Source organism: Delphinus delphis, chromosome 4 (genome assembly GCF_949987515.2).
Source record: "Delphinus delphis chromosome 4, mDelDel1.2, whole genome shotgun sequence".
Classification (NCBI taxonomy): Eukaryota; Metazoa; Chordata; class Mammalia; order Artiodactyla; family Delphinidae; genus Delphinus; species Delphinus delphis.
The window spans coordinates 15398773-15414588 of NC_082686.1; the positions used below are offsets into that span (position 1 = coordinate 15398773).

Genomic DNA, 15816 nt, shown 5'->3' on the forward strand with positions numbered 1-15816 from the left:
ACTTCATCACGCACTCCTGGTATTTATCACATGGTTGTATAATTAACTGTGTATGGGCTTCCTCCTCCCTCTCTGAGCCAGCTCACATCCCCAGTGATGCAACAGGAGCTGACACATTAATCCCAATTAACTGTGGTAAAATAAAACAATGACTTAACAACACACTCATTTTCCGCTCACCTCACATTCTTGTTCTCTGGCTGAACAGGGTTCACTGTCTCCTTCAGTATCCGTCTCAGAGTCATCTCCCAAGCTAATCACACAAGCATAGGGACAAGGTTCCTGTTGGGGCTCTGAAACATAGTCATCGTTTCCAATTTCCAAATTGCTAGAACAGCCTTCGGTACTCAGAGTACTTATGAAAGGGCAATTGACAGAACTCAACGTTGTGAAAGTCCTCTGACCCGGTTCTGGGCTCTCACTAATCCTGATACCTAACCAGGGACACTCAGACCGTTTCTGGGAGTAGATCTGTTCTGAGCCATCTTTGGCCACGGCAGGTGATAACTGCATTTGGCAAGGAGAGTCCGTGCTGCAAATGTCACTCCAGAAGCCTTTCGCTAGGTGTTCGGCCACTTCTCGTTCCACGCTACTCAGATCACTCGAGGCGAGGCTACTATCTTCCCTGGGGCCAGAGTCAGATTTCAAATCTTGACTCTCACCGAAAGTCTTCTCCTCTCGAACATCTGAACCTGACAAAGGCTTTTCTGTTAACACTGTCGTGTTTTGCATACCAGCAAAATTCAAGTCACCATACTGGTCATACGTGTGTAAAAGAGACAGAGAATAGAGCCCATGGGGATCTGTAGAAGTGGGGGGAAAAGGAGTCGCTTCTGTTTTTCCTGATGGGCACTGAGAAGCAGGATCTTTCTTCTTGGCTTCTTCATGTTCCATTGCTAATTTTCCTTCTTCACATTTTAAAATCACCTGCAAATCTGCACAGTCCTGGATTCCTCCCAGACACTCATTTTCAGATGTCTCATTTGGCTGAGCAGAAGAAGTGTGAATGTCTTTGACACTGGATTCCACAGTGCGGACTCTGTCAGTTCCAAACGCTTTTTGGAATTTTCGGTATTTGGGGCATAAAGATGGCAGAGCCAGAGCGGCATCCTTTGCTAAGCACATGGATTCACATGTTTGACTGGCACTGTCTTGTAGAGGGGGAGATACTTTTGCACTGCCTTGATACCTACGCAGTTTACAGTGAGGAGTCTGAACATTTTTATTTTCCAAAAATTCCTCCACCTCATCAATTTCTAAATCCCTCTGGTCCAAAAGTGAAAATCTAAAATCTGGTTTCTGACAGGGTGATGAGAAGCATTTTTTTCTTGGGCATTCTTGCTGGTCTGCAGTGGAGTCCAAAAACTTGTATTTGAGAAACTGAAAGCAGGATTCCTCAATATCAGGTACACCTAAAAATTCCACACACTTGTACACTTCATCCACATTGTCCTTACTTAGTATCAGTTTAGCAGTGTAGGCAAACTGAATTAAAGGTTCAAATCCTTTAACTGTCACCTGTTAATATACAAAATAAAAATAAATGCATCACATGAAAGCCATCTAGTAGATAAGTACAAGAGAAGTAGGAGGGTGGCAAGATGAGTAACCTCTTTACGATATTTACAAAACGGGTATTTTAATTTGGTAAGAAAAAATATTCTTCTAGGAAATGTAAAGCTAAGGGAATCTAGAAAAGCATGCTTCTCACATCTTGTTCATTGGGACCACACCCTTCACTTTATAGACTCCACTCTTAATGACCCATGGAGTATGATTTACTCATATGAGGTAAAGATATAAACATTACCACAATTTTCCACATTAGCTGAAAGAAATCATCTATGGAATAAAGCAGCATGGATACAATCTGCAACACACAGTCAAGTGCCAGGTGTCTGTTGCCATCCCAGCCCCATGTGGTCACTATATTCCAAACAACTATAAACTACAACTGCTATAAACTACAAAAGTGAAATTTTTAAGGATGGAAAACAATATATCCAAGGCACTTAAAGTAGTCCTGGTCCATGGTGAATGCACAGTAAATGGTAATTATTATCTTTATTTCATGCCAAAAATTTCTAATAAAACTTTTAAAGATTCAGATTTAAAAAATGATCTAAGTGAAGGTCTAAAACTCATGCCCAGTACTGTTTTAGCAAAGATCCATGGACTCTAGGTAATAAAACTTTTCAGCAGAAACTTGCGCATTTACACTGAACCTGCCTCTGCAAAGTGAGGAGCAAATGAAACCAACTGTAGTGCAGGGAAAGCCTCATTCTGGGCACAAAATACAAAATTAATATTAAAACACTGAATTCCCATAAGAGTGATCAATATATAATTTTTTGTGATCTTCTTAAAATACTGCTAAACTGGGAGTACTTAATTAGCTTTTACATAGCTAAAATAAAAAATAGCAACACCAAATACTGATGAAGATGTGTAGAAACTGGATCACTCATGTATTGCTGGTGGGAATGTAAAATGGTGCAGCCACTTTGAAAACCAGTTTGGTAGTTTCTTTTAAAACTAAACATGCAACCACCCTATGTCCCAGCAACTGCACTCCTGTTCTTTTATGCCAGAAAAATGAAAACTCATGTTTGTACAAGTGCTCACAGCAACTTTATTTGTAACAGCCAAAAACTGGAATCAGCCTGATTTCCTTCAGTAGGTGTATAGCTAAATAAGAACTGGTACACCCACCCTATGGAATACAATAAAAAGGAACACACTACTGATGCATACAACTTTGATAAATCTCAAAGGAATTATGCTAAGCGGAAAAAGGCCAATCCCAAAAGGTCACATACTATTATGATTCCATTTATATAACATTTTTGAAATGACAAGACTTTAGAAAAGGACAGATTAGTGGTTGCCAGGGATTAGGAGTGGAGCAAGGGGGTAAGGGAGAGCAGACAGAGGGCAGGAAGGAAGTGGGTGTGATTATAAGAGGGCAACACAAGGGATCCTTGGGTGGGTGCTGAAACTGTTCAGACTGTGGTGGTGGATACATGGACCCACCCAGAAAATGAAACTGTATAGAACTTCATACACACACACAATTTAGTACAAGTAAAACCAGGGAAGTCTGAATAAGATGGGTGAACTGTATTACTGTCAGAATCCTGACAGTTGTGATATTGTACTATAATGTTGCAAAATGTTACTATTAGAAGAAACTGGACAAAGTGCAACAAGGGATCTCTCTGCATTATGTCTTACAGCTACATGTGAATTTATAATTATCTCAATAAATATTTCAATTAAAAAATTTTTAATTAAATAAGTTAAAATAATCAAATTAGGCTTTTAAGACAGTGAGTTACACAATGATCTTTTCAATTTGTCACTATGATGAAACACTTCAAATATCTGAAAATTTGATTTACATTCAAATTAGAATGAATGAATGCATATACACACACATGCATGCATATACCTTTCCTTCCATGCACATGAATCACATTTTTCTCTACTTGGAAAGTCATATTAAGTAATTTGAAACTACAGACCATAATAAGGATATCTCCATTATGATACGTGTTGCTACTTTTTAAAAAACAATGGCTAACCTATAGTTGGCCCTTCCTGTCGTTGTCTTGGTTATCATATTATTTGCTCTGACCTCTGCCACAGAACTGACAACCTTTTGCTTCCCCAAACTGTAGCTACAATTTCATGTATGTACGCACGGCCAGCGATAAGGTAAACTGTAGACTTAGTGTCATCACAGAGCAGCCCCCACACACCTGTCGTACACACAGAAGTTGTACATACTTTGTCCAAATTCCTTTTAACAGCTTCTAATGTGTGTCCCAATGCCACAAGGCTCAGCATTCTTCTAGCTGTAGTTACTAATGAAATCAAGCAAGCTGTTATAAGAGTCAGTGTATACCCAGCACTCCTGCCCCAGAGAGAGGTCTCTTGCAGGCAGGATGGTAACAAGGACTTAAATATCTAGGTGCGTGAGCTCCACAACAGCTGCTGGGCGAAAGGTGTGTAAGGGCAAGGCTCTATAAGTATGACACAAAATCACCTTTCTTCTACCAACGCACAGCCACAATCTCAAGAAGAAAGGGAGAGAAAGAACACTTCTGGAGTACCTAACAGCCACATGTAGACAAAATGAGGAGGCTGGAATGCATAATCTTTTAGGTTTCCTCCAAATTCTAAAATCCTTAGCTAACAGCTGCTTGAAAAACTAACAGATCTGACAACTCTGACCCATAGTGAAAACAATAAAACTAAGCATCACAGGGAGGCTGTCACCTGCAACTCACTCCCAACCCATATCCATGAGGGCGGGTCCTAGAGAAATGGATGTTTTAGAGAACCCTAATCCCTGTCAGTTTCCCACCACAGAAAAAGGTCCGAAGGGAGAGAAGAGCACATGGTATGGCCTCTCCCAGCATGGCCTCTCTGAATGTCTGTAATCCACTGGCTGGGTCGTTTCATTAAAAATAACAATGGGGTGGAAGTTCCCTGGCAGTCCAGTGGTTAGGGCTCTGTGCTCTGCCGAGGGCCTGGGTTCTTTCCCTGATAGAGGAACTAACATCCCACAAGCAGCACAGCACAGCCAAACAAACAAACAAATAAATAAAATTACAGGGGGTCAAGTTATTCAACTGCTCAACAAATATTCACGCACATCCAAAGTTAATCATTTTACGTGTAAAACGTCATCATTTCTAAGAAGAAAGTTAAAGCAATGTGCTGTTGCACAAGCCGGGAACTGCTCCTCGGCCTGAGGACGGGGAGACTGGGTCTTCTTTTAACTTTATAAACCAGGAGAGATTTAATTAAGTTAAATTGAAATCAGGACGACCTCTCCTACCTCTTCCGGCAGAGTGATGCGCAGGTCGGCGTCGGCCTGGCCCGCGAGCCTGGAGTGGAAGTAGGCGCTGCAGGCAGCCAGCACGGCGCGGTGGGCGCGGAAGGGCTGGCCCTCCACCAGCACCGTGACGTCACACAGCACGTCCTTCCGGCGCTGCTCGTCCAGGCTGCGCAGCACGTGGCCGCTGTGCACCGACGACTCGTAGGCGAACACCGCGTTCTCACCCAGCGACATTCTGCGTCACAGGTGGCGTCGGGAGGGTCCGAGAGAGCATGCTTCTGACAGTCATTAATCCTGCCAAGACACAGGCCAAGTGTCACTTGCAGAAAACCTTGGTAAAGAGGTTTGTTAAAGTGACACTAGCAAATAACGATTAAAATGCTCATCACTAAAACCCAAGTGAAAACAACAGCCTCTCGAGAGCCTGGAAGCATTTATTCACTTTACCTCATTTAAAATTGGTTCTTGATAAGGAGTTTTCCTAACTAATTTTAGGAAAAATGTTCTTAGGGTGAGGGAGGGAAGACCTTTCCTGAAGCAAGGATTTCAGGGCTCTCTGAAAATGAGACATTTTGTACGGAGAAAATAGCTCCAAAGAGCAAACAGGGCAGCCGAGAAATTTCTAGGTGGCATCCCAATCCTGTTGCTTTAAGACATTAATGGGCGTGCGTACAGATCACCAGAGGTCACACTTTGGGCTTCAGAACAAGGGACATGTAATACAAAAGGTAAAGTCCCTCCAACATGAAGAAGAAAAGGACTTCCCTTGATTGAAAGCCCCAAATCTGTCAGGCCAGATCTTAGTAATGAGTCTTTTTCACACAACAAGTCTTACTTGACACGACAAAATGTAGGCAACAAATAGGACTACTCTACCGTTAAGAACATAGTTTACCATACACAGAAACTCTTGGTTTTCTCAAAATGCTAAAACATAAGAGAAAGTTATCAAAAATGTATATTTTTTAAAATACATACTAACATACAGTAGCCTCCAAACTTTTTTTGATCCATACATACTACTGGCAAAAAAAAAGGGCAGCCCCAATATATGTATGTTTGTCCATATATTTCAGACATGTACCATTCTTATATATTACATATGTTATAAAACACACAGAGGCTGAATGTAAGAGGTTGAAAGAGAAGCTCTAATATTTTCTTCCGGCCCCCAATGGCCAGCAGTGAGCACCCCGAGGTGTGTGTGCACACCCCACCATGGCATGGCAACCACAGTGGAGGCTGAAAAGCTCCTCACAGGGGTCATCCCTGTGTCGTTCACTTTTGCTCTTCTGACACCTTATTCACTGCCTGAAACGTGAAGGTCCACACATGTTCAGTGACTGAATAAATGTTACTGTTTTCAGTTGCTATACTCCAAACAAAAATGAAAGGAGAAGTAAGAACTACTAAAGTTCAGACAGACCAGGCCCAAATCAAGGGTGAATTCCACCTCAAAGACAGGGTGTCTTAGTAACAAACACATGAAGTGCATCCATGAATTCTATTTCACATATGTGTTTATTTTTAAGGTGCTCATTATAGCTGAAATGTTGAGTTCCTCAGAAATAGTCAACTACAGTAAAATCTCTCACTATGTGGTTAAACTCTACCGAAGGTCAAGAATCACAACCTATCATTTACTGATTCAGCATACCACATGAAATCATAGCAACTCTAAAATCATGTCCTAGGACTACCTCGACTTTTGGGTTGTGCTCATAGGAGAGGGTAGTAAATTCCCTTTAGCAATGGGTCTTAATATTTCATCTATCAACACAAGGAATTAGTGTTAGGAGTAGTGAGGAGGAACCATCATTCAAAGAAATTATGTATCTTGTGTGTGTGGTACCACACAGACCACTGCCCTCCACTTTATCTGAAACTGTATACCCTCCCCAGGCGAGCCAGATTCAACAGCTGACCACATGCCTTGCTATGTCCCTGCACAAGTCCCCAGCCTCCTTATTCTTTCCTATCCTCTGCCTTGCAAACCCTTAAAACTATACAAATCTTACCTTCCTACTCTGTTGGTGGTAATGTAAATTGGTGAAGCCACTATGGAAAACAGTGGGGAAATTCCTCAGCAAATTAAGAATAGAAGTACCATATAATCCAACCATTCCACTTCTGGGTATTTATCCAAAGAGTACGAAAACGCTAATTGGAAAACATATACACACCCCCATGTTCAATGCAGCATTATTCACAATAACCAACATATGGAAACAACATAAATGTCCATCAATGGATGAATGGATAAAGATGTGGTATATATATACAATGGAATACTACTCGGCCATAAAAAAATGAAATCTTGCCATTTGCAACAATACAAATGGACCTTGAGTGTATAATGTTAAGTGTAAATAGTCAGATGGAGAAAGATAAATACTGTATGATCCCACTCATATATGGAGTCTAAAAGAAAACAAACAAAAACAAAATAAAATTTGTATATACAGAGAACAGACTGCTGGTTACCAGAAGGGAACAGGGTTAGGGATGAGCAAAATAGATGAAAGTGGTCAGCTGTATGGCTGGTGATGGATGGTAACTAGAGATTTAGCAGTAAGCACTTTGTAATGTACACAGATGTGGAATTATAATGGTAAACACCTGAAGGTTATATAATGTTTATATACCAATTTTACCTCAATTAAAAAAAAACTATATTGAAAGACACTGAGGAACACCTAAATAAATGGAGAGATATGTTCACATAAAACAAAGACCAATTCCTATACCTTCACTCTAGAGCTGCTGTTAGGCCACATGTGTTTGTGTGGCCCACTGCCACCAGTTTGCTCACTACTTGCCTCAAATTCAAGAGAGAGAATTTACTCTCGGCTCAACCCTCCTGTTGAGCCGTTTTCTGTGACAGGTTCGCTCATAAGTTGGTCAGCTTGCAGATCTGGGCCATATGCCAACACCAAGTCCCATCAGCTGCAGCTGAGAATCAGGCAGTTAACAGCCACCCGGGACGTGGGACTCATCGCTGACACCTCCCACACTCGGCCCCAGTGTCCAATCTCTTACCGAGACCTGGTGCCTCGACCTCTTACAGCTGAGACCCATTTGTCTCCGTCTACACTGCCACAACTCCAGTCCAAGCCATCACACTGGCTCTTGCCTAGACAAATGCTGTTTATCCTCTTGCAATGTCTTACAAGCTCACACATGTACAAATATATAAAATGAAAAGTGGCACAAAATTTCACATATCAATATTTTATCCTTACTAGTGCAAAGCAGTCTAATTTCTACTCTGTTCTATTAAAAAAATAATTCCAGTTGTGATCCACTCAAATTTCAAGAGCCAATAATGGACCATGACCTCATACATTGAAAACACAAGCCCACTGGCTAACAGAACAGGGTCTAGAATCATACGCTGTCTGGGTTCAAATCCCAGCTCTGCCACTTACTCACTATACGGCCTTGGACAACCTGCTTAACCCTTGCTGGGTTGGGTCTTGTTTTCCTCACCTGTAAAACAAGGATAACAGCAACACTTCACTGGGTTGTTGTGAGGTTTACATGAAGAAAATGAGGGTAAAGGGTTGAACACAGTGGCCCAAAGCAAACAAATTATAAATATTAGCTATTAATTATGATGATAATACAAATAACAAAAGCCTCAGTCCCCTCAAGCCCCTCTTGATCCTCTCCAATTTATTCCCCTATATCAGTGTCTCCCTTGCTGAAAACCCCATGTCTTCCAAATTTCTTATGATCAATTCTAAATCCTTACCATGCCCTCCAGACCTGCCTGGTTGGGTTTTCTATTAATCCAGCCTTGCCTCAAAAGCCTTTGTCTCTCTCTCTCACTATTCTCCAGCCTGACCTTCCTTCCTTCTCGCCCAAAGGCACCAAGCTCCTTCTGACCTCAGGACCTTTGCACATGCTCTCCCCACTCCCTGGACTTCTACTCTTCAGCTGACTAACTCCTCACCTTTAGATCTCAGAGTAAATGTCAAAACCTTGCCTGACTTGTTCTCTGCCATAACTCAAGCATGTAACAGAGTACCTGGCCCAATGCAGGTACTTGCTTCTGAACAAATGACTTGGCATTTTTAGTATAAACCCAGAACCCCAATCACTTACATCTTCCAAACACAGCGCAGTCAGCTATCCCAATATATAAGGGAATAATGCCGCTGAGCCACGTACTCAAAGAAGATTCCTTGGATAGGTTTTCCAGAGTCAGGAGGAGCAAAAGGGAGGCCCAGCTCTGGGAGCAACTGGCCAAAGAAGAGCAAAGGTTGGCAACTATAAACACAGCCAACACAACTACCCGAACTTGGCCTCATTAGCATGGAGCACTACAAAAAGTTGTTCTGAAATTCCATTTTCCTAATTCTGAAAGCCATCCAAGTGGTCAATAATCCAATTTTACCAAATAACAATAACTAAGTAATGACTAAACCAGGTAAGAATGGCACACATCCTTCTAACATCTGTCACCTTCTATCATTTTTCAAACCTAAACAGTAAGATATAATACCCCCCCAGAGCCTGCCAGACCTAAAATTCTGTTAATTTCTTAACACCAAATTCAGATTCCTATGTCACACATGAATTTTTCTATATTCTTGGAAATAGAAACTATTGTTACAGTTCAAAATAAAGTTCACGGACCTGAGCAAATTGCTGATTCATTCAGTAATGCTGATAAAGGATGAACAGGCATTTTAAAGCTTCCTGCATCTCAATTTGGAAATAACTTCTACTCTCTGCTCAATATACACAATATAAATTTAAGTTTTAATAGTTACTTCTTAATGTTTTTGCTTTCAAAATCATTTTTTAAAAGAAACAAGATGATGTTGCTTTATCACATTTCAATAACTTTAAAGATAATGTACTTAAAAAAAAAAACTTTTAAAATCCTGAGGTGAATATTGGATCATGGAGCCAGACCTATAATGCTTCATAACAGAAATTCAGAATAAAGATGAAGTTCCACGTATACAGAAGAGCTGGACGTTTATTCATCTCAAGTCTCACAGGACTTCATTGTTTTTTAATTCTCAATGTAGCAGGGCACAGGGAGTAACCTAACACCAAGGATTCATATAAAAAAGACTATCACCTGAACATCCTTCATCTTCACTGAACGATGACAAATGTTCTTTTGACAAGTGCCTACCTGTGCCACATAATAAACTAGATGCCGTGAAAACACTAACAAAAGACAGTCCCTACGTTCAAGAAGAACACAACCTGGAGATGTTCAAAATGAAAATGGTACTTTGGGGTGAAAGAGACGACAATGATCACTATAAACAACTTCCACAGGAATGTAGGCATTCCTAAAGGTATTTGCAGTAAGACTTCAAATAAAAACTACTTTTTGGTCAATTCTCATTTAACCATAATATTCAATTAATGAGAACGACTATTTTCAAAATAGTTGTTAGCCAAGGGGGTGCGTGGGTATGGCTGGGCATGAGAGACTGGTGACCCTGGACATCAGAAATGGCACAACAGGCAAATGTCTCGGCCTTTATATAAAGGCAGTGCCCTTCATCTGCAGCCTGGGCGAATTCCTCCCAACTCTCCTCCTTCTTTCTTGTGGCCATTTGGAATTTCTGCCTTTTTCTCCTTATTGCTTCTGCCTGCCACCACCCATTATCCTGTCAATTACTTTTGCCTCACTCAATTTCAGGGCAGGGTCTTTGAAAAACAGGCAAATTCTTCCTACCACGCCACCCTTCTTGGCTCCCTCTTTAGCTTCAAAATCTGCTAAGCCAGTACCTGTTACAATATACCCAAGATACCAAGAGTTTAAGTGTTCTTAAATTAGGTGAGCCTTATCTTCTGTTTTTCAAGAGGATGGCAAAGACCAAACAGTATCGTGTGTTTACACCCTCAGTCCTTTATCTTTTCTTTAAAGGCCTTTAAAAAACTTTTTTTAATTTAAGGTGGAGATGCTCATAGGAAAGAATCTTCTTAAAGATAAGGGCTCTTCCTGTTATTATCCCCAATTTTGAAAGAACCTTAGCATCAAAAATTCTATGGGAGCTGAAATCACAGACAATAACTTAAATCTGCATTCTTCCAATGTTCTAAGACCTGACTTACCAGCCAGAAAGAGCCAGTAGGAATAAATCAGAACCAAGATTTGCTCTTTTCTTTAATCATCTGCAGATCCTAAATACCACGCTTGTTTAAAGTGTATCTGATAATCACATTTTCTAAATCCACTTCTCTCAGCCTTATGAAAAAAATCTTAAGTATGACTGGATAAGGTACATGGATGCACATACCAAAAAAAGCTAAAGGAAAACAGAAAACGTAAGTTTGAATTAAGGTAAGTAGCACAAGTACTTATAGCAGCACCAAAAACGATGACATTGTGTTTTAAGGACTTCTACAGTGACATATGGGAAAACAACCTGACAATCTATGTTAAAATTATGTAACAAAAGATGCTATAGCTTTTTTAAAAATGGAGGTGATGGGGTGAGGGAATCACTACAACTTTTGCAGCTCATGGTTATTACAATAAATGTGAAGTTCCATAGAGAGAAAGTTGGATTTTTTTCCATTTACTTTTCCTATTATTGAAAATTACATATTTAATCATGGATCTTGTTATACTTACTTGGTCTAATTCCATATGTGAAATTATGAAGCTAAAATTATACTTAGAAGGGAGAAGTTTGAATGGTTACAGAAGTTTACAGTTGTTTATGGACTCACCTGGTAACAGATCAGAAACAAAAGGTTTTTTTACTTCCCAAACAAATTCAAATTTGTTAACTTCTGGGTAATAAGTTTAAAATAGCTTGGAAGGGAATAAAGGAAGAAAAAAGGAACACAGGAAATCCAAGTACCAGAACTAAAACAAGAGTAACAGATTGTTCTGTTATACCTTCTTACTACAAAAAATTTAAGAAACAATGAAGTCTTTTATTTGTTTAACAGATTTGGCAGCGATGTGATTCTTAGTAGGACTGTTACACCTCAATGGAATATGACTATGTTATGAAAACATGAACTAGCAACTAGAATTGGCTTATACCGGTACAGCTTATTTACTGAATTATATATTTTCTAACATGCACTTGTCAGTCACTATTTTATTTATCAACTTAGAGGTATGATTTTCCTTGAATGAACTGCACTGTTTAAAGCAGAGCATTTAATGAGTTTTGACACTTGTATATGTGAATAAAACCACCACCACAATCAAGATAAATTTCCATCACTTCTCAAAATTCCACATGCCTCTTTGAGGTCTCTCCCTCCTTGTTCCCCTGGCTCCAGGTAACCAATGATTTGCTTTATGTCACTGTCGATCAGCATGCATTTTCTATGATTTTTATATAAATGGAATCACACATTATGTACTCTGGCTTCAGGTTTCTTTCACTCGGCTTAATGACGATCAGGTTGCGGACATTAGATGCTTGGGTTTTTTATTGCTGAATACTATTCCATTATATGTATGTACCACCATTTGTTTATCCATTTAATGGTAGATGGACTTTTTATTGTAATAAAGATGGAGGACAACTACATTGTTTCCAGTTTGGGATTATTGTAATAAAGCTTCAGTGAACATCTGCATGGACATTACTTCATTTCTCTTGGGTAACTAAATACCTAGAAGTGGAGAAGCGGAGTGATATGGTGGGTTTCTGTTTAACTTCTGAGAAACTGCTAAACACTTTCCAAAGTAATTGTATCATTTTCATTGCTACCAGCAGTGTATGGCAACTCCAGCTGCTCCACATTCTCACCAACCTTGGTATTGTCTGTCTTTTTAATCTTAACTAACCTAATAAATATACAGTGGTATAGAGCTGTGGTTTTAGTTTGCATTTCTTGATGGCTAATGATGTTCGGCATCCCTACATATGCTTACAGCCCATTTGTGTATCTTCTTTTGTGAAATTTCTGTTCAGTTCTTCTGCCCATTTTTAACTGGGCTGTCTACTTCTTGAGTTGTAAGAGCCAGTAGAATTTTGATTAGAATTGCAATGAATCTACACAGCAATTTTAGGAGAACCAACATCTAACAAACTGAGTCTTCTGATGCATGAACATGGCATATCTCCCCATTTACTTAGGTCTTCTTTAATTTCTCTCAGCATTATTCTGATGTTTTTTAGTAAAGAGGGCTTGCATATCTTTTGTTAAATTTATTCCTAAGTATTTTACGGTATTTTGTAGATACTATAAACGGATTTGTTTGTTAAACTTCATTTTCTGGTTTTCTGCTGCTACTATGTAAACATAGTTTTTTTTTAATATTAACCTTAAATTCTCTGCAACCTTACTTAATTCTTACTAGTTCTGACAGTTTCTTTGTAGATTCCTTAGGATTTCTATGTACACAATCATGTCATCTGCAAATAGAGACAGTTTTACTTCTTTCCCATCTTTACACTTACTTCTTTTTTCCCCTTATTGCAACGACTGAATAGTGAGAGTGGTGAGAAAGGGCATCCTTGCCTTCCTGTAAGGACATTTTTCAATGTTTCACCATGAAATATGATGTTAACTGTAGGTTTTCTAAGCTGAGCAACTGATGGGCAGAAAGGGGGGTGTACTAGTTACTATCCCAGTTAACTTAGGACTCCTATAAGAAACTCAAAGGGGGAAAAAAAAAGCAGAGTGAAAACTTCCAACAATTCCCCTGAAGAGTAAAATTCCCCAACTCACTCAGCACCCGCATTCCCACACCACTTTCAAAGTATTCACCCCAGACATCTATAAGATCCCACAATCAGGGGCTAGAGATAAGAAGGACAGAGATTAATCATCAGAGAGCACACCTAAGACTGACTCTCTCAGAACCTCACAAACATGGCAGCTGGCTGCTCTAGAGAGCTCGAGAGGTGGACAGCACATAATAGTATTTTACAGCTTGATGGCAACCCTGCCAGTTGGGCAAATTACTTTACATCTCTCTGACAATTCCTTTTTGGGGGTGGGGAGAAGTAAGGGACAAGAATAGTACTTTTTGTTGGGAAGATCAAATGAAATAATATACATAATGTCCTTAAGACTGTGCCTGACACACACAAGTGTAACTGTTAACTATTATTTGAATTTGATGTTAGAAATGTTTCTGGAAACACAAAAGATCCCAAATAGCCAAAGCAATCTTGAGAAAGAAAAACAGAGGTGCAGGAATCAGGCTCCCTGACTTCAGACTATACTACAAAGCTACAGTAATCAATACAGTATAGTACTGGCACAAGAACAGAAATATAGATCAATGGAAGAGGATAGAAACCCAGAAACAAACCCAGGCACCTATGGTCAATTAATCTATGACAAAGGAGACAAAAATATACAATGGAGAAAAGACAGCCTCTTCAATAAGTGGTGCTGGGAAAATTGGACAGCTATATGTAAAAGAATGAAATTAGAACATTCTCTTACACCACACACAAAAATAAACTCAAAATGGATTAAAGATCAAAGTGTAAGAACAGATACTATAAAACTAGAGGAAAACACAGGCAGAACACTCTTAGATATAAATTGCAGCAATATCTTTTTGGATCCATCTCCTAGAGTAATGGAAATAAAAACAAAAACAAACAAACAGGACCTAATGAAACTTAAAAGCCTTTGCACAGCAAAGGAAACCATAAATAAAACAAAACAAAATGACAACCTACAGAATGGGAGAAAATATTTGCAAATGATGCAAACAACAAGGGATTAATCTCCAAAACATACAAATAGTTCATACAGGGCTTCCCTGGTGGCGCAGTGGTTGAGAGTCCGCCTGCCGATGCAGGGAACACAGGTTTGTGCCCCGGTCCGGGAAGATCCCACATGCCGCAGAGCGGCTGGGCCCATGAGCCATGGCCACTGAGCCTGCGCGTCCAGAGCCTGGGCTCCGCAACGGGAGAGGCCATAACAGTGAGAGGCCTGTGTACTGCAAAAAAAAAAAAAAAATAGTTCATACAGCTCAATACCAAAAAAAAAACCCAATCAAAAAATGGGCAGAAGATCTAAACAGACATTTCTCCAAAGACATACAGATGGCCAAAAGGCACATGAAAAGATGCTCAACATCGCTAATAAATAGGGAAATGCAAATCAGGATTATAATGAGGTATCACCTCACACCAGTCAGAATGGCCATCATCAAAAACTCTAGAAATAATAAATGCTGGAGAGAGTGTAGAGAAAAAGGAACCCTCCCCTTCACTGTTGGTGAGAATGTAAATTGGTACAGCCACTATGGAGAACAGTATGGAGGTTCCTTAAAAAACTAAAAACAGAGCTACCATATGATCCTGCAATCCCACTCCTGGGCATATATCCAGAGAAAACCACAATTTGAAAAGATAAATACACCCCAATGCTCACGGCAGCACTATTTACAATAGCCAAGACATAGAAGCAACCTAAATGTCCATTGACAGAGGAATGGATAAAGAAGATGTGATACACACACACACACACACACACACACACACACACACACACACAACCATGGAGTATTATTCAGCCATAAAAAAGAAGGAAATAATGCCATTTGCAGCAACAAGGATGAACCTAGAGATTATCATACTAAGTGAAGTAAGCCAGAGAGAGAAAGACAAACATTATATGATATCACTTATATGTGGAATCTAAAAAAAAGAAAAGATACAAATGAATTTATATACAAAACAGAAATAGACCCACAGACATAGAAAACAAACTTATGGTTACCAAAGGGGAAAGTTGGGGTGGAGGGATAAATTAGGAGTTTGGGATTAAGAGTGTGTATCTACACACTATTACATATAAAACAGATAACCAACAAGGATCTACTGTACAGCACAGGGAACTATACTCAATATTCTCTAATATCCTATATGGAAAAAGAATCTGAAAAAGGATACATAGATATAGATGTATAACTGAATCACTGTGCTGTACACCTAAAACTAACACAACATTGTGAATCAACTATACTTCAATTTAAACAAAAAAAAAAATGTTTTTGA

The 15816-nt window shown here is 39.5% G+C and overlaps 1 protein-coding gene across 4 annotated transcripts in view; it reads right to left on the reverse strand.

Annotated features, from left to right (window-relative positions):
• BACH1 (BTB domain and CNC homolog 1) overlaps positions 1-15816 on the reverse strand; it is a 46837-nt gene that overhangs the window by 17522 nt on the left and 13499 nt on the right. For 2 of the 4 annotated variants that reach the window (XM_060010409.1, XM_069540627.1), the window contains exons 2-3: positions 4847-5140; positions 181-1518 (exon numbers count right to left, since the gene is read on the reverse strand). In XM_060010409.1, coding sequence (XP_059866392.1) covers positions 181-1518; positions 4847-5080 — 1572 coding nt within the window. In that variant the 5' untranslated portion in view covers positions 5081-5140. Of the gene's footprint in view, positions 1-180; positions 1519-4846; positions 5141-8274; positions 8399-15816 lie in introns of those variants that run through there. The other 2 variants (XM_060010408.1, XM_060010410.1) reach the window with 2 other exon arrangements.